Source organism: Podarcis gaigeae (assembly GCF_964106915.1).
Source record: "Podarcis gaigeae genome assembly, chromosome: 14".
Lineage (NCBI taxonomy): Eukaryota > Metazoa > Chordata > Lepidosauria > Squamata > Lacertidae > Podarcis > Podarcis gaigeae.
In genome coordinates, this window is record NC_139690.1 from 31,750,664 (window position 1) to 31,770,377 (window position 19,714).

A 19,714-nucleotide genomic window follows, 5' to 3' on the forward strand; every position below is an offset into this window, starting at 1 on the left:
TGCATTGCAGGGGGCTGGACTAGATGATCCACAGGGTCCCTTCCAACTCTATAGTTCTATGACTCTATGATCTCATAGCACATTCCTAGTCCTAGCAGCTGGGAGACAGGCTGGAAAGTGGGGGGGGGGCAATGACTACTGAAACCAGGTGCTGCAGTCAAGGAGGGGCTTTGGTTCCCAATGTGGGCAGTACCACCCCCAGAGGAGGGGAGTGGGATTACCTTGCTGGGAAGTGCTCAGAGGCAAGAGGAGGTGTAAAGGACTATCAGACTTCAACAAGCTAGTATCACTGGATCACGTTCAACAGTTTTGTTGAATTCATTAAACGGAATAGTATTAACTGGATTGTGAATAGATGTGCAGTTAATCGTTACTGTTTTGAATTCTATCGTATAATTATCTTCTTTAGTGGGTTCTGCAAACCAGTGTTCTGGTTTATACTGTGTGCGTGTGTGTATAGTGTTTATAGGGCAGAGGGTCACTGGGGATGAGCTTATTGAACCAAGGGGGCAGTGGCCCAAGAGAATTTGGGTACCTTTGGACCAGAGGTTTCCCCAGCTGGGAGTTACAAAGGAAGCTGCCTTCCACCAAGTTGGACCACTGATCCAACTAGCTCCACATTGTCTGCATTGTCATCAGCTCTACAGGGCTGCAGACTGGGAATCTCCCCCAGCTCTACATGGAGATGCCAGGGATTGAACCTGGGACCTTCTACATGCAAAGCAGATACTCTAACCAAAGAGCCATGGCCATTTCCCCATGAATGAGGGCTCTCTTGGACCACCTTACAACACACATACATACATATATACATACAGGCCAATATGCACACACTGGCATTTCTCGCCAACAAATTTGGCTTGTGAGGCTGCAGGATTTCAATTTGATGTTAGCTCCGTAGACAAAAAAAACCCCCACCACATTGTTTTGGGCAGAGACCGGTTTTTGCAAGCAAACCGGAACTGGCCAATTTATTTGTTTGTTGCCTTGAGAGCAATTTCTCAAAAAGCAGTCAGAGCTGTTGCTTCCCCGCCTCCCCGTCCCTACCTTCAAAAATAATGTTAGATGATTAAACCTTTGCTGAATGTAGCAGGTGCAGTTTTGTCTCATGCTTGAGGGGTCCCTTGATGCTGGAAGCAGAAAGCAGGGAGGGGAGTCTTGATGGGTTTTGCAGACCATGGAACCTCTTGGGATGATGCTGGTGGTGTCATGGCAGGGGCAAGGGGAGGAGCTTACTGGATCAAGCCCCCTCCCCTTCTCCAAGAGGAAAGGAACTGGGAGATGGACAGCTCTGAAGGGGGGGGGGTTATTTCCCTGTCTCGTTTTTTTTTTTTTTTTAGTTGGAGAGACTAAATGCAAGAGGGAATCACAGAAAGCTGAGAGGCTCCTTGAGATTCCCATTATCAATCCAGTATTGCAGGACAGAAAATCTTTAACCCCTTAACTGCCACAGGGCAGTCTAAACCTGTAAGAAAAAGTGATAAGAAAAGGTGGTCATTTATTCTACTGGGGTAAATGGAAGGTACAAAAAAATTCAGCTATAGTGGAACATCACACAGATCTTGAGACCTAGGCCCTTTGCACCACAGTGTTCTTAAACTTTGAAAAATGCGAAGGAATTACTGTCTTCCCAAAGTGATTTTTAAATTTCAGCTCCACTTATAATGGAAAGCAGGCAGTAATCACCTACCAACGCACAGCCCTGGTTAATAGCTGAAGCCTGAGGTGAGATCTCATGTTAATCAAGCACTTCAATTAGCATTTAGTTAGGAGAGATTCAAATAAAAACCTCTCCCACAGCCCTCAGTTCACACTTGAGACTATACCCAAAGATTTGTTAGATTCAAGTAGGAATGGGAGGAGGGAGCAGGGGAGATTTGATTCAGTTTGTACTTAAAGGCAAACCAAGTTATTTTACACCATCTGAAACAATATGTGAACTGAAGCACAGTGATCTCTTGAAATTCTCACTTCTCCAAATTTTGCAATGCTGTTTTCCAGCCGAGTCATGTGGGGAGGGGAGAAAATGCCCCCCTGGCCACATAGAGGAAATTCTTGCTCCCAACAAGGACTCCCCAGGAAACTGTCAACTTACAAGTCCAATGTATACTTGGAGAAAACAAATGCAAAATTAAACAAATATAAGATGTGGGGGAAATTCACTTACTGCTCCAAGCATGATTCTGAAGATAAGCCATCGATAGCCCCAGATGACTATGCGGGAAGGTGGGGTGCGTCTGGGCAACTGGGAAAGTGTCCAGAGAGGGCAGAGGAATATTCCTAAAAAACCTGTCTCCAGAAGCTGAGATTCCCATCCTAGAGGAGAAATAATGGGAGTTACACATTAGTTTGCTGGAGAACTAAGCGGCAGTTCACCTGCAACATGCAGCTTTATTGTCAGCAGGGTGATGGTCTCTGTTAAGCCGAGAGATCGCAATGTTTGGGCATAAGTGGAAGGAAATACTTCCCAAGTTATGTAGATTCCAAAGAGGTAGCCTGCTTCAGCAAAAACAAGAAAGGCTACTTTTTATCTCCTATCATGAGATACACTCATTTATTTAGAAGCATTTCCAAACCACTTAATATTTCAAACATCTCTTTTAAATTGTTTGAAAAACAAACAACATATCATTAAAACAAAAAACGCAAAATAATACCAATAAAACAGTAGTTACAGATGAAGCAAAAATTTGGGAGATCTAAGCAGATAAAACAGGGTCCAATCTTATAGAACAGGAAAAGCCTGGGCAAAAAAACAGAGCCTTTGGGAGACACCTAAAGCAACTGATAGCGGCTGGTTCACATATGGAAGAGGAAAGGGTTAGGCAACAGCAGAAAATGTCCATTTTGGGGTCACTACCCTACGATGGGCATGTGGGGCATGCTGCGAGCAGCAGAATTTCCCCAGATGACCTAAGTCAATGGTTCCCAAAAACTTTCGCCTGCTTGGTCCCATAGATTCATCTCCAGTGATCCCTACTCTATAAAAAACATTATTCAGAATAAAGGTTTGCACAACCCACTAAGGAAGATAATAACACAATACAGTCCAAAACAACAATTAATTGCACCTTTATTAAAAAACCAATTAAAACTATTTAGTTTAATTAATTCCACAACACTGATGAGTTTGATCCAGTGGCACAAGCTTCTTTGATTGTCAACCACAGCTCTAGCACCCCTCTGCTGATCCCACTGGAATCATAGCATCCCTTAGGTCAGAGGTTCTCAACCTGTGGGTCCCCAGATGTTGCTGGACTACAACTCCCATCATCCCTGAGCTCTGACCTTGCTAGCTAGAGGTGATGGGAGTTGTAGTTCAACAACATCTGGGGACCCACAGATTGAGAAAGGCTGCCTTAAGTAATCTCATTGCCACCCAAGGGGTGGTACCAGCCACTTTGGGAACCACTGACGTAATATAGTAATAATTAATAATAATAAATTATTATTTATACCCCACCCATCTGGCTGAGTTTCCCCAGCCACTGGGATAGTCTTGCCCTGGGATATTCTTTCCAGTCACCCACCAAAGTCCCCTGCTTATCAAATGTGTTAGAGAGGTAGAATTCCATCCCATGTCATACCAAGTTACAATATTTGCATTTTATTTCCCTTCCAGCTCCAGCAAAACACACACAACATAAAATATCCAAATGATTATTAAGAAAAGGAGGGAGGGGACATAAAAGAGTTTACATTGATGAAAAAAGACTTTTATAGAAGGGCCTTCACACTGATTAGTTATTAGTGGGAGTTCTTTGTTCTCTTGTTGCTCTGTACTTGTTTAAAATTCAATAAAATATATATTAAAAGACAAAATAAGAGGGTTTGCCCTGTTACTATTTCAGCATGAGCAAAACAACTAAGTCACAGGTTGAACAAAAAGACACTACCCTATCTCAGTAAAGTAAATGTGACAGAAATAATAAACAACCCAATTGCTATGTATCAGTTAAATGAATTCCACTAATTAAATGAACAACATACATATATCAGTAGAAAAGGTATATAAATAGCAATAGATTAAATTCCATATATGAATAAGGTTTGTCCTTATTTGTATGTACACATTCCAAAAAAAGTGAATTTTTGACGTATTAATTATACTGCTGGTTTTAATATTAATTCTACAGTCGCTTAGAACTTATACAAAAATATTAACCCTCCTGTTGGTTAAAATATTAATCTTACTGTTGTTTGGAACTTGAAGGGCCACCTTAGGCAAATATATAATGGGAGAAATAAGTACACCCTTGCTGAAGCAAAATTATTCCATAAACAAGAACCTTCCCAATTTACACACGCTGGAGACAATTTTAGCTCACAAAATCCTTCACCTATACTTAAGTCAGTGTTTCCTAAATTCCTGACAGCAGAGAGAGAGAAACATTCTGAATTGAAACTGGAAGAATGATTCAGATATATATCCCCCCCTTCTCAAAAGTAAACCTATTGCCTGTCCTCAGAGCCCACTGACTGGGTCTCCCAAATACCGTATTTTTTGCTCTATAAGACACACTTTTTCCCTCCTAAAAAGTAAGGGGAAATGTGTCTGCGTCTTATGGAGCGAATGCAGGCTGCGCAGCTATCCCAGAAGCCAGAACAGGAAGAGGGATCGCTGCTTTCGCTGTGCAGCGATCCCTCTTGCTGTTCTGGCTTCTGAGATTCAGAATATTTTTTTTCTTGTTTTCCTTCTCCAAAAACTAGGTGCGTCTTATAGAGCGAAAAATACAGTACGTCAGGGCAAGCACAGAAAAGGAATTCATCCAGAGTTGCAAGAGGAAACTTGGCACAGGGAAGAGTGAACAAATGAACCAGGTTGCTTCTGATACAGGTATCACTGCTGTTATAAAGGTGGCCAGGGCAGAGCAATGAATCATACAGAGATGCAGCAGGCAGCCTCCTGGTGGGAAGGGACTGAAGCTCACAGAAGCTTTTATTTATGAATTACGGGACATGCAAGCAGGTCTCTCAAAACACATTAGGGTGCCTGCTGCTGTGTTTTGGGAATCACGGCATCGCATAATTAAAGGGCTGTTGAATAACTGAAAATGTGCAGATCTTGATCTCATGATGAGCAAGACTATTTTCTGAATATTGAAGGAAAGCAAAAAATAACCATGAATGGAACAGCCTTTTTGTTCTGCTAACTGTAGACCCAACAATTCCCTTCAATTAAAACTTAATGACTGTTTTCCCCTTCATGATTGAGCTTTGATTATAAAAAAGGGGGGGGAGATTCTCATTTTCTTTGCACACATCCTGTGGTTTCTAGGAGATAACACTCACTGCCAAAGCCAGCACTTTTTGTGGAGCAGAACGCAGATCTGCAGTTGCAAAAGCAGCTGCATCAGAAAGGCGAGGGGAGACGGCAGAGCTTGAAAGGTTAATTGTTCCTGATGGCGGCCACAAATAGCAGTTATGGGCTCTGAACTGGCACCCAAAGGGTAGTATATCTCACTTGATTCAGCCCGAACAAGAACCCCAGTGTTATCAGGGCTTTCACATGCTAATTATCACAATCCTATTCCAGAAAAAACAACTGGGTCCACTGGATCACCACCCGACAGTGCATTATCCCCCCACCCCGATTCTTCAACAGGGATCATGCAGGCCACATCAGCTCCCTACCTCATTCTCTCTCCCCCACCCACATCACCCAGCACCATCGCCCCATTCATTTTCTGCTCAGCTGCCCTAGCTCCAACCATCACACTCCCTTTTCTCTGTGCTAAACACACATCTGTATTAAGAGGAAGTCACAGGTGGGGATTCTCTGGCCAAATGTCAAGTCTCTTTATCTGGCTCTTTTGGACTCTGCCCAGGCCATGTCCTTCACGGGCCCTGCTCTGCACATTCTTGCCTGGCTGGACTGCAATCATGCCTCTTGTTGGATGGAGAACTATTGATTCTGTGTAAGCAGAAGCTGCTGTGTGTGGCTGGACGTTAGCCTATAGTGTAAAGAGAACAACCAACTGTTTCACCTGGCCCCACCTGCAACTGGTATGCGGCCCTCGGAAGGTTGCTATTAGGCCCTCAGATGTAAAGGAGCAGTGTGTTATCAGCATATTGATGACAATGTACTTCAAAACTCTGGATAACCCAACTCAGCAGTTTCATGAGGGATATAACCGAACCTTGAGGAACCCCACACTGAAGGCTCTGTGGGGCTGAAGAACACTCCCCAAGTATGACTTTCTAGAAACAACCATCCAGTTAGGACCAGAGCCACCTCCAAGCAATGCCACCCACCCCTAGCTTGGACAGCTGCTCCAGAAGTATACCATGGCTGAGGGTATTGAAGGCCACTGAGAGGTTGAGGAGAATTAACAGGGACATATTTACCCTGTCTCTCTCCCAACAGAGGTCATCATACGGGGCAACCAAAGCAATTTCTGTGCCAAAACCAGCCCAAAGCTACAACTGAAATAAATCTAAAAAATCAGATTCCTCCAAGAGCACATGGATCTGGTTCACGGCCACCTGCTCAAGAACCTTGCCCAAGAAGGTGAGACTGGCAACTGGCCAGTAGTTACTTTGATTTTCCAAATGTAGGGAGGTCTTCTTGAAGAGTGGTTTTACCATTGCCTCTTTCAACCCCGTTCCACAAGGGGGCATGAATCATCTCCCTGGCCCAGCTAGTTATCCCCTTTCTAATTTTGATGAGCCAAGAGGAGCAAGGGTCCAGAGCGCATGTGGTCATCCTGGCCAATCCAAGCATCTTGTCCATATCCTCAAGCCTCATCCAACACAAGACTAGACAGTGCTCTGGACACCCCTTGAGATGTCTGATGTAAAAGAGGAGTCAAGATGCCGGTGGATACAAGCGGTTTAACCCTCAAAACGCTTTGCAAACAACTCACAGTGAGCTACCATCAGTTCTGCCACCTCCTTCAGGCCAGACTGTAAGAGGCCCCACACAACCCAGAAAAGCTCTGCCGGATGACACAATGAGGATACAATGGAGGCCGTATGTGTTTTTTGCTGCCTTCACTGCCACTAAGTAGGCTTAATGATGAGCCCTCACCAGTTTTCGATGGCATTCAACCAGAGTTTTCCTCTACTCACGTTTGAGCTGCCTAGCCTAGCTGCTTGTATCCACACCCTAACTCTGGAGTGCTATTGCACCGAAGCCCCATACTGGCAGGTGCTCATGTGAGTTTTAATTTAAAACACCTGGCAGGTACTGGGTTCTCAAAAGCTGACATATATCCTTCTTAAAGTACAGTGCCCAGAACAGGACACAGTACATCAGAGGAGATCCAAATAACATGGAACAAATGGAAGAACCACTTCTCGTGACTTGGAAACTCTGATCCCAATAACACCCACTAAAACTTCATTAGCCTTTTTCTGCAGCCAGGTCACACTGCATTCAGCTCCACCACAGAAGAACAACCCTGTTTGAATACCACCAGGAAGAGGATTTGCAGCAGCCCTGAGAGTCACCAAAAGCACCAGCGGAAGACACACGGAAGAGCAGCCTCTGTTCCGACGTGAAAAACGAGGAGTGCCTTCAAATGGTATTCCCATCAAGTACTTGTGAACCGCTCTTCATACTGAAGATAGGGGCCCAATAGGTGCAATTCTGAATTGTGTATCTGTGTCAACTGGGGGCGGGAAGGCCTCAATGGAGCCTCCAAAACCACAAGACCACACAGCAGGCTCCTTCGCTTCCCCTTCCTTTTTCTTGGATCCCAGCTGCTGGCAGGGGCTCACCCACTAGATTTTAATTTGTACCTGGCACAACATACACCCTTAGGCATTTTATTACTATGACTATATCAGGCAGGTGAGGAAGGGACCCCAAACCCAGTAAGGGAAAAGGGGGGAGTACAGCTTAGAATTTCACCCGATGTACCAGAATGCCTAATGGCCTGGAATTCTCTGCATGGAAATTTATGGAGGGCTTTTTGGCCTGGAAGGCTGATCTCCCCCACCCCTCCTGGTGCACCTGCCAGGCTTCTTCCAGAGCTGAATTCCTGGCACTGCCATCTTCTGGGGATGGTTCCAACATCCCAATCTCGTTTTAAAATGTGCCAGGATTTATTTATTGAGGTGGATAATTCCATCATGCAGCTGGAAAGGGCTTGGAAGGAGGGGTGAAGAGAATCTTATTGATGAGCCAGCCTGGAGTAAACAGAGCTCCCCCAGCTGTTAAAAAAACACAAAATAAATTCTTAAGTTACCCACTGACACCAGCAACAGCTGAGACAGTGATCAACAGTGTTTAATGGTCAGTGAGGCCAGAGAGCACCATCATTTCAAAATATTCAACGGACTGGGCAGCCCCCAGTTTGGAAAATGTCTTTTATTTTTAATAATTTTATTGATTTTTAAAAAATTAATGCCCCTTTAACAAAAAATTTCAAGGTATACTGTGAAAATACACCATAGGAATACACAGTCTGCAGTCTGAAGTGTATAATATGATTTAACCCAGAACAAACAAAAAATGTCTGGATGTCTGTGAAAATTCAGGATTGTTTTCCTTATTCGTATAATCAATAAAACAGCACCAGTCAGTTATAAATGAGTTTCTGTGTCTCTGTCCTTCAGCTGGTCATATTTTGCTGCTCTTTCAGCCTTTGGTCAACAATGGCTACTGCTAACTGGGCAGTTTTTTACAGATTTGGGTATCACTCTAATAGATCTCTTCTTCCCCACAAATTTGTCTCATCTCCTTTTCACAACCATTAGCCTAAGGAAAACAGAAGTCTATCTTTCACAATAATAAATGGAAAACCCAACTTCAATATAACCGATGAGGATTCCATTTTCCTACTTCAATACTGAGATTACCTTACAGGAGATTTCCCCACCTGAACCCTGCTGAAGTAGCGCAAGCACCCATCACCAGACCCAGACTTTTCCACAATGAATCAAGCAGGCCCGAGGTCTGCACATGAAGCTGGGAGATATGGCATCACAGCTTGCTAGGAATTTGCAAGCAAACACTGGAGAACGGTCATAGTTCAGAGGCACAGTACACACTTTGCATGCAGAAGGTCTCCAGTGGCACTACTGAGTTAGATGAGCCAATGTTCTGACCCGATATGAGGCAGCTTCAAAACACACACACACACCCTTCTAAGCATTAAAACAAATCTCCCAAAAGTATCATACCTCAATATATTGGTCTAAATATCAGCTGGGAGCCAACAGAAGGAAAACAGAGCAGTCAGCCACCAGCAATGAAAATGAACACTCCGCCATCTTGACAGAGCATATTGGCAATAGAAGTCCCACGTACGATTCTGTGACATTTGGGGAGCTTTTATAAAGGGAAACCACAAACACACACAAAAATTTTCCTCGTTAAGGATACCCCTTCTGGGCTCCGCTGTGCCCTCACCCAGCCACTCCCGCCCCACTGCCCAGCGGCCCTCTCTGCATACTGATACTTCTGGGAACGAAAGGGTCGCATTGTTGACCCACCTGCTCCCGTTTTCTTTTGGTTGGGTCTCGTCAAATTTCAGCAGCTGCAAGGGCAGGACAATGAGCGCTACTGTTATCTAGGCGGAGGGAATGGATGCAATTTAAGATGGAATAAAATAAAAAATGGCACGGATTTCAACGGCTGCACTCGCCTCACACGTGTTCAGAATGTACGGTACGTGCGCCTAACTGGGTGCAGAAAAATAAGCCAATTTTCTTTCTTTCTTTTTTAAAGAAAGTATCTTCTTGGAAAATGCTGGAGAATGCCACAAACGCTAATGCTTTTCGGTCAAGATCGCATGCATTAAACTTAATCTGTCACCCTTCACACACTTCGAAAAATCTTCCAGAAATCAACAATATAAACCAATGTTTAACGACCAACATCTGTTGGCTGGAAAATCTCTCTCTGGCTACACATTCGTAAGGATGCTTCATTAAAGACCATGCAGTTGTTGACCAAGATGAGGTGGGAGACTTGTGTGAAATTGGACAAATCGACTGCTCATCTACTGTCTCCCTGGTGGGTCATTAGCCCCCAGGGTGTAATTTGGGAAACATTCTGCAGAACGCATGAAAGAATCCGCATTACCAATACAGAATGCATTGCAAACGGAAAGCTATTCAGTCCACACACACACATTCACACACAGAAATTTAAGACATGCACACTTACTACAGAGTATGCCCCACTGAACATAATGGGACAACACTCCCAAGCAAACTTGTAAAGCATTGCACAGTTTTGGGGGAAAGCACACACAACACAGATTTATGGGGAATGGGTAATGTTCCTTATGTTCTGCAATAAAAAATTACCAGGACAATGTACAATTGTGTGATGTGTTTGATCTATCATAATCTTATAAATATTATTCACATTTCTCTGTTGCAAAATAAATAAACAAATAAAGCAAGCAAGCAAGCTGGCAGCAGAAAAATAATTTTACAGACTGGTACAAGTAGCTTCATTAAAGGAATGAAAAATAAAAAAACAAAGCTTTAGAATGTGAACTAGAAACCACTTTTTATATTCCTAAGGATGAATTGAGGTTTAGCTTTGGTTATATTAAATTTGTACATTGCTTCCCACTCAGTGTAAGAAACTCCGATATATAAGCTAGGCACCAAATGGCTCCTGAAACCAGGGTTACAGTCACCAAAATAGAATGTCTAGCTGCCATTTGGAGCCAGATAGCTCAAAGGTCATATTTTTCAATACGATTTTTTGGTTCCTGAAATTTGTACTGCTTGTGCAGATAAAATATCATGGATGGAATTCTAAAGGATGTGTTGCTAATGTGTGGAAACAGGCACAATCCAAGGATTCCCAGACATGCGCGTCCAGATGATGGAGATGTCATGGGCCATCCTGGCACCTGGGCATCTTCACTTGGTTGCAGTAACTACTACTTATGAAAAGCCCCCTCCCCACATGATGATATCTATATCAACTGTAGATTTAGTTGCTTAGTATGTCTGTTAATGGTTAGGATGCTCAGAAAAACACACTTTCAGCATTCATTAAAACAAGAGTCTTGTTGTTTATGCAGACATATACACCTTTCTGAACATTGTTATTGTTATTTATTTTTAAAGCACTGAATATCTCTTTCTGCCTCCTCTTCTACTTCTTCAATAGCCTAGCGGATGTCACGCCACAATAAATTCATCACGCCTTCACGGCGCCACAAAACTCAGCCCTCTCTCCCCCTCCAACATATTTTTTTAAGCAAACCCTTGAACAAGCTATAAGCCCGGTTTGCTTTCGAGGTCAAGCCTACAGAAGATAGTGCAGAGATTCCAGTCAAGAGAAACCTTTCTCCAACCGTTCCACAAACAGAAAAGGAACGGCAAGAAAAGCTTCCATTTAAAAAAGGGGGGGGAGGAAACCACCCGTAATTCTGAAGGGAGCCGCAAATCGTAATGGGACGTGGGGTCATTCCGTTTTATGGCGCGACTTCGTTTATGAAAGAAGAAAACTCGAGAATCAAAAGGCCCATCCATCAAGTCCACTTGACAAGGAAATAGCTGAAGAGTTGAAGGTGGTCAGGGGACCATTTCACCGCAACACCTAAAGAGAAATTTCCCAGCGGAGAGAGTGGTTAAGAGTCTCTCAATCTAAGCTCCAAATTGATTGGCGCCACAGCCTTCTAAAGTTACTCTTCTCAGCCCCACAAGCATCTCAGCCCCACCCCACCCCCCAAAAAAACAGTTCCTCCACCTCCTTCCTCTACTCCACATCACCAGATTCATAGAAGAGGGCTTTTTAAAAAGGTCACTCATCAAGTTGTTCAGACCTCAATCAAGCATCACCAAATATATCCTCTCACATGCCCAGAGGCTTAAAAAGCTAACACTTGTGGGTTATGGTGTCAGCTTCAAGCCAGTGTTTCTAGGGTTCCCTCTGGCATGAAGGGATACCCTAGACCCCTCCCCAGAATTTTCAGCTTTTATTTAAGTGCAGGCACAAAAAACAAGTCACTGCAACCTTTCTTTATAGGGGAGTCACTCCAGCTTAACCCAATTAAGCAATTCATTGTAATATTGCTTATGCTTAGCATTGTGCTGGCTTCTGGTCTGTAACCTAGACAGTCATCACCAATCTGATGGACCAGTGGTCTGACACTGTATAAGACACCTTCCTAACCTCCTGCTTATATAAGCCAGCTATTCAGAACCATGAGGACTGGAATCTTACTTTATATTTAGGGGAAGGACTGTAGTTTGTGGTAGAGCACCTGCTTTGCATTCAGAAGGTCCCAGGTTCAATTCTCGTCATCTCCAAGTGAGAGTAGGAGAGCCTCCCTGCATAAAACCATGGAGAGCTGCTGCCAGTCAGTGTAGACATTCTAAGCTATATGGGCTAATGGTCTGATTCTATATAAGGCACCTTCCTAAGTTCTTGTGCTGGGCTATGATCTCAGGGTAGAAGGGTGCTATAAATTTACACGGAGGGAGGGTGACAGAAGAAAGACCCTGTCCAAAGGCAGACTTCTGTAGAGGCTTAACTCACCCCCACCCCTTTTTCAGAAGCATCCAGGAGTTGAAAAACATTATCAACAACTTCAGGGTCTTTTTTTAAAAAAAAAGGGGGAAAAAGTATATGTGGCACAGGGGGAAACAGAAAGAATTTAGCACAAAACTTTTAAAAGCTCCCAATTACTCTCCAGGGTAGTCATTAGAAACTACTTAGGTGACAGGAAGGCGATATCTAAGTTAATGCAGCAATAAATTAGCTCTCTTCTACCCCTCCACCCCCTCCACCCATCCTCCCTTCCCCTCGTCGTTTTGGAGCAAAGCTGCAAGTGACAGAGAAATCAGTGGGGAAGATTTTAATTCTTCTTTTTTTTAATGCTTAAAAGTTAATGGATGTCCTGTTTCCAGTTCCGTAGGTGGATGTCATTCTGAGAGATCACTGTGTTATCACATTTAATTAGATCCATCTTAAGGAAATTTGAAATAATTTTGATACGCACAGTGAAGTGCAGGAGGTTCTCTGAAACCCCAGTGCAATGGGGCAGTCAGTCAGTCATGGGCTACACATCCCAGAGCCCCTTGGAATATTGGCCTGTCATTGGTAGTTAGTGGGAGACTTCCCAGGATCCAGGATTCCATGGCCGGGTTCAAATGCAATGCTCCCAGTCCAACAAACTATAGTGTGCTTATGCACATGTAAAGTAAGCTCCTGTGTAAGGTAAAGATAAAGGGACCCCTGACCGTTAGGTCCAGTCGTGACCAACTCTGGGTTTGCAGTGCTCATCTCGCTTTATTGGCCGGGGGAGCCGGCGTACAGCTTCTGGGTCATGTGGCCAGCAGAACTAAGCCGCTTCTGGAGAACCAGAGCAGCACACGGAAACGCCGTTTACCTTCCTTATAAAAGGATGTCACATAGAGGAGGGAGAAAGGTTATTTTCTGCTGCTCCAGAGAAGCGGACACGGAGCAATGGATCCAAACTACAAAAAAAAAGATTCCATCTAAACATTAGGAAGAACTTCCTGACAGTAAGAGCTGTTCGACAGTGGAATTTGCTGCCAAGGAGTGTGGTGGAGTCTCCTTCTTTGGAGGTCTTTAAGCAGAGGCTTGACAACCATATGTCAGGAGTGCTCTGATGGTGTTTCCTGCTTGGCAGGGGGTTGGACTCGATGGCCCTTGTGGTCTCTTCCAACTCCTTGATTCTATGATTCTATGATTCTCTGATTCCTGCTGGAGCGGTACCTATTTATCTACTTGCACTTTGACTTGCTTTTGAACTGCTAGGTGGGCAGGAGCAGGGACCAAGCAACGGGAGCTGACCCCGTCGTGGGGATTCGACCCGCCGACCTTCTGATCGGCAAGTCCTAGGCTCTGTGGTTTAATCCACAGCGCCACCCACATCCCACCAAGCTCCTGTGCAGCCTTCCCCAAATACTTCCTGCTTGCTAAAGAAGAGCTTCTTGTGATGTTTATACAGTGGTACCTCGGGTTAAGTACTTAATTTGTTCCGGAGGTCCGTTCTTAACCTGAAACTGTTCTTAACCTGAAGCACCACTTTAGCTAATAGGGCCTCCCGCTGCTGCTGCGCTGCCAGAGCACGATTTCTGTTCTCATCCTGAAACAAAGTTCTTAACCTGAAGCACTATTTCTGGGTTAGCAGAGTCTGTAACCTAAAGCATATGTAACCTGAAGCGTATGCAACCCGAGGTACCACTGTACTGGGAAACTGTGGTCTGGCTCCTCCCTACAAAACCCAGATCAAAGGTTTTAGGAAAACCTTTGCGCTCTCAAGGGCCACTTTCTATTGAAGGCAATCTGTTGGGGGCCACATGCTGGCAGTGAGCAGAGCTGACCTTTTTCTCTGCCACTTCTTTCCTTGTCCGTTTCTGATGCCCCCTTCTCACCCTCTTGGTCTGAAGGAGATTTGGGTCTGGTCAAAGCATGGCTAGGTGGCCTCCTAGGAATCACACATATGTTGCCCTTGGGTTCCATGAAGGAGAAAAGTTGGGGTGTAAACGTCAGGAAATAAGTACTTAATGTCCAACGGCCACTTGGGAATCTTTTCTTCCCCCATCCTCACAACAGCTCTGAGAGAAATGCCAGCATTAATCCTGTAATGATAGTGATGCTTTCTTAGATGGAAGCTAACCAAAGCCTGGGCAACAGAGGTCGACTTGCTCCCCAACCGTGCACCCCAGGTGCCCTACACACAAATGCAACACAAAACCACACCCGCTTTCAGCACATTCATGCAAAACGTTCCAATTCACATACTTTATTCTGATCTGTAAATAATTCCAGATGTTTTATGGATCGCAGCATCCCACTCTCTTGCCACCAGAATCAAGAGTATATACACAAGCTATTCTCTCTGCCTGGTATTAGCAATTTCTGCTATATATAAATTATTCCATACATATTATGTACCTATATAAAGCTACGGAGTGGGGGTTTTTTTGGTTGGCTCTGCAGAAGAACCACAAAGCCCCTCAGGGTTGGGGGGAGGGATGCAGGAAGCCAACATTCATTATTAGCAAATCTTAAAGCCATGCAAAGTTCGGGATGAATAATTACACCATGAAAGAGCTCCACTTTCCAATTATCTTGCCCATGCCGATCTCTTTGAAGTTGATTATGTAAGCCAGCACCAGATAATGACGTTTTCTGGTAAATTTCATAACGGGAGGTACGCACAGATTGCATGAAATTATAACGGGGACTGGATAATGAATACAAGTGATCATTTGTGTAAAGCATCCAAAATGTGTAAGGGGGGGAGAGAGGGTTAAGGATGGGTCCTAGACATGATGGCATTTGTGGCAGAAATTGCAAGATGCATAATCCCAGTTTGGGAAAATACATATGGATGATAAATGTGCAACTTATAACTGTGCAGAATCTGTAGCCCTACAGATGTTGCTGAACTAAGAACATAAGAAGCACTTGCTGGATCAGGCTAATGGCCCATCTAGTCCAGCATCCTATTCTCACAGTGGCCAACCAGATGCCTGTGGGAAACTGGCAAGCAGGACCGGAGCACAAGAGCACTCACTCATCCTTTGGCTTCTAGAAACTGGTATTCAAAAGCATTTATTGCCTACGAACATAGAGGAAGAGCATAGTCATTGTGGCAAGCAGCCATTGGTACCCTTATCCTCCATGAATTTGTCCAATCCTCTTTTAAAACCATGCAAGTTGGTGGCCTCCCATAGCAGCAAGTCCTATAATTTAACTATGTGCTACATGACAAATGATTTTCTTTTTGTCTTTCCTGAATCTTCCAACATTCAGCTTCATTCAATGTCTGCGGGTTCTGGTGTTATGAGAGAGAGGGGAAACATTTCTCCTTGCCACACATAATTTTATATACTCCTGTAAAATTATAGAGTTTTCTCTAAACTAAAGTAAAAACAGTCCCCAATGCTGCAGCATTTCCTCATAGGCCATCTAGTCATGCTGGCTGGGGCTGATGGGAGTTGTAGCTCATAGAATCACAGAATCGTGGAATTGTAGAGTTGGAAGGGATCCTGAGACACATCTGGTCCAACTTCTGCAATGCAGGAATCACAACAAAATAATCCCTGACAGATGGCCATCCCACTTCTTTTTTAAAAACTTCCAGTGAAGGCAGGTCCACCACCTTCCGATTCCGTGGTCAGACTGCTCTTACTATCAGAATGTTCTCACTAACGTTTAGGCTCAAGCTCCTTTCTTGTCATTTCAATCCACTGGTTTGGATCTTACCCTCTGGAGCAGCAGAAAATAAGCTTGCTCCATCTTCCATGTGACAGCTCTCCAGATATCTGAAGATAGTTGAAGATATCTAGCCACCAAACTTGCTCTATGTCATTTCCATGACACCAAAATGGATCTACTCAGGGGGAAACTGTGGTGGCTGAGTCTGAGCGACAAAACAGAATGTAAATTAAAATAGCCAAAGCAGAGACTTCCAACTTTGCATGAGTAGTTAATCTTCTGTGAAAGGAGGGACTTGTACTTCCCCATGAGAAGAGTATATGGTGGAACTTTGCTTAACATGGAAAGGCTCTGCATACGTAGGAAGCTGTCTTCTACAAAGTCAGATCATTGGTCCAACAAGCTCAGCACTTGTTTACACTGACTGGCAACAACTCTCCAGGATTTCAGACTGGGGACAGACCTCGCCATCCCTGGAGATGCCAAGGATTGAACCAGAAACATTGTGCATGGGAAACAAATGCTCTACTACAGAGCTACAGTCCTTCCCCAGGCTGAGCATGTTGTTACATGAGGGGTAAAGTGGCACTGTGGTCTAAACCACTGAGCCTCTTGGGGTTGTCGATCGGAAGGTCGGCAGTTCAAATCCATGTGATGGGGTGAGCTCCCGTTGCTCTGTCCCAGCTCCTGCCAACCTAGCAGTTCAAAAGCATGCCAGTGCAAGCAGATCAATAGGTACTGCTGCAGCGGGAAGGTAAATGGCGTTTCCATGTGCTCTGGAACTCGTCATGGTCCTCCATGCACCAGTAGCGGTTTAGTCATGCTGGCCAAGAGACCCGGAAAAATGTCTGTGGACAAATGCCGGCTCCCTCAGCCTGAAAAGTGAAATGAGTGCCGACCCCATAGTCCCCTTTCACTGGACTTAAATGTCCAGACGTCCTTTACCTTGTTACATTTTTACATGAGGGGTTGGCTGCTTTGGTCAAAGAACATTCCTTTCTCCAAAATCTGGGGGGGGGGGAATTAAAAAATTAGAGCAACTCTGCCTGCTCTGCTCCCGGCTCCTTGCCAAGGAACAAAAAGGTGAGCTTCTGCTTATAGTTCTAGGGGGTGTAAATCTGAGCCTATCTCCCTGATTCCCAAGAGCTGCAAAGAGATTTTAAAATCAGTCATGAACTGTTATTCTGCTTGCTTCAGCGTGTGCTTTTTTCCCTTTTGCTGCTTGGAAAAAAAAGATCCCAGCCATGATCAAAATGACTCATAGGACCTCAACGCCCACATGTTTTAACCTCAGGGAATAAAGAGAACAGAAGGCCGGAAGACCAAGGGAAAAAATTGAGGGTGGTGATGATGGAGGGGGGAAGAACGATGATCAAACAGCTTGCAAAACCCATCCTAACAAAAGGGGAAGTGCTGTGACTCAAAGGTAGAGGCTTTGCATTCAGAAGGTCCCTGGTTCAATACCCAGCACCTCCAGTTAGTACTAGGAAAATATGACTGAAATGTTCATAAGTCACTGACAGTCAGGGTAGACCAGGGGTCCTCAAACTAAGGTCTGCAGGCCGGATCCGGCCCGCCAGGCTCATAAATCCAGCCCGCTGGCCAAAACACCATGCCGGGTTTACCTCAGCGCACGGGAAATGACTGAGCAGGCAGCGAGGCTTCCGATTGGCTGCAGGAAGCTTCTGCAGCCAATTGGAAGCCTCGCCGCCCACTCAGTCAGTCCCCGCACAGCAATTTAAACCCGATGTGGCAAGGCATTTACATGGAAAAGAACGCACGTACGCTTGCTTAGTTCCTTCAGTCCATTGCCCTTCACGCATGCTAGTGGCAAGGCCATTTGGAATTTTGGCACGAGAGCCCAAACCAGGCATTGAGAGTGTACACACTGGGCAGGACACACACCTGAGGGAAGGAAGCAAAGAAAAAAAGGGCCTGCTGTATCCGGGAACTCTCGGACGGAGCGATTCACTCGCACGCAGGTAAACACAAGCTCTTGCTCTCCAGGGATCCGAGGAAATTTGAAATAAAGAGAGAAAGGGTGAAGAGTGGTAATGCGCCAGTGCTTTTGTGCTTCCTCACTGGCAGCAGTGGCATGGGACGGGTGTGGCACTGATGTCGCCAACTTTGGGGCAGGGGAAAAGGCCACCCTCCCTCCCCTCCACCTGAGGTGAACTGCATTCTTCGTTTGAAATATTGTATTGTTTTTCCTGTTTTTTGTGTACAGTGGTACCTTGGGTTACATATGCTTCAGGTTACATATGCTTCAGGTTACACACTCTGCTAACCCAGAAATAGCACCTCGGGTTAAGAACTTTGCTTCAGGATGAGAACAGAAATCGTGCTCCGGTGGCAGCGGGAGGCCCCATTAGCTAAAGTGGTGCTTCAGGTTAAGAACAGTTTCAGGTTAAGAATGGACCTCCAGAATGAATTAAGTAGTTAACCCAAGGTGCCACTGTACTACAAATAAAATATGTGCTGTGTGCATAGGAATTCATTCATATGTTTTTCAATATATAGTCAGCCCCCAACAGTGTCTGAGGGACAGTGAACCGGCCCCTTGTTTTAAAAGTTTGAGGACCCCTGATGTAGACCAAAACTGAGCTAGATGGAGCAATGCTTTGACTCGGTATAAGGCAGCTTTCCATGTATCTCACCCTCCACAGGCCTGGAGAAAAGAAGTTGTCCCTTCACCTGCCAACAAAAAGCTGACCTCCCTTCACCATGGACCTTGCTAGGCAGTTAGGAACTACTAACAGGGCTTCCCAGCAGAAGTCAAGGAACAGGCAAGTGAATACATGGGGAGATGTCCTTTCAGCTTTCCTATGCGGAAAGGTTAAAATATTGGGGGCTTTTCAGTTTAAAGAAATGGCGAGGAACGGGAGGCACAAGACAGTGTATAAAATGATGTGTGGTGTAGAGGAAGCTGACAGTGAAGCCTTTACCTTTCTCTTGCAACACTAGAAGCTAACTGGGCCATCCAACGAAGACAAATGCTGGAAGATTCAAGACAGGCAAAAGGCAGTAGTGACAGCCACCATCTTTGATGGTTTTAAAAGGCTTTCATAGAAATTCATGAAGGAAAAGGCTACCAATGGCTACTAACCATGATGGCTTTGTATATCCTCCACTGTCGGAGGCAGTATGCCTCAAAATGCCTGTTGCTGGGAATCATAAGTCAGTTGTGCTAGTGGGAGTCCCACAGGGGTATCCGAATGGCCACTGTGAGAACAGGATGCTGGACTAGATGGGCCACTGGCCTGATCCAGCAGGGCTCTTCTTATGTTCCTATACAGTGGTACCTCGGCTTAAGTACTTAATTTGTTCTGGAGGTCCATTCTTAACCTGAAACTGTTCTTAACCTGAAGCACCACTTTAGCTAATGGGGTCTCCCGCTGCCGCCACGCCACCAGAGCATGATTTCTGTTCTCATCCTGAAGCAAAGTTCTTAGCCCAAGGTACTATTTCTGGGTTAGCAGAGTCTGTAACCTAAAGCATATGTAACCCGAGGTACCACTGTATTTGGGGCCTAAAGTCACATAGGGCTTTAAATGTCATCACAGAGGCCTTAGATTGGGTCCAGAAACCAATACTTGATTC

At 44.7% G+C, this 19,714-nt stretch overlaps 1 protein-coding gene across 4 annotated transcripts in view; it reads right to left on the reverse strand.

Annotated features, from left to right (window-relative positions):
• LMF1 (lipase maturation factor 1) overlaps positions 1-19,714 on the reverse strand; it is a 150,785-nt gene that overhangs the window by 104,818 nt on the left and 26,253 nt on the right. For 3 of the 4 annotated variants that reach the window (XR_014557718.1, XM_083710857.1, XM_083710858.1), the window contains exon 4: positions 2,168-2,316. Coding sequence is in view for 3 of the 4 variants with exons in the window: in XM_083710857.1 (XP_083566983.1) it covers positions 2,168-2,316 (149 nt within the window). In the remaining variant the exon portion in view is untranslated. Of the gene's footprint in view, positions 1-2,167; positions 2,317-16,162; positions 16,218-19,714 lie in introns of those variants that run through there. The other variant, XM_083710859.1, reaches the window with a different exon arrangement.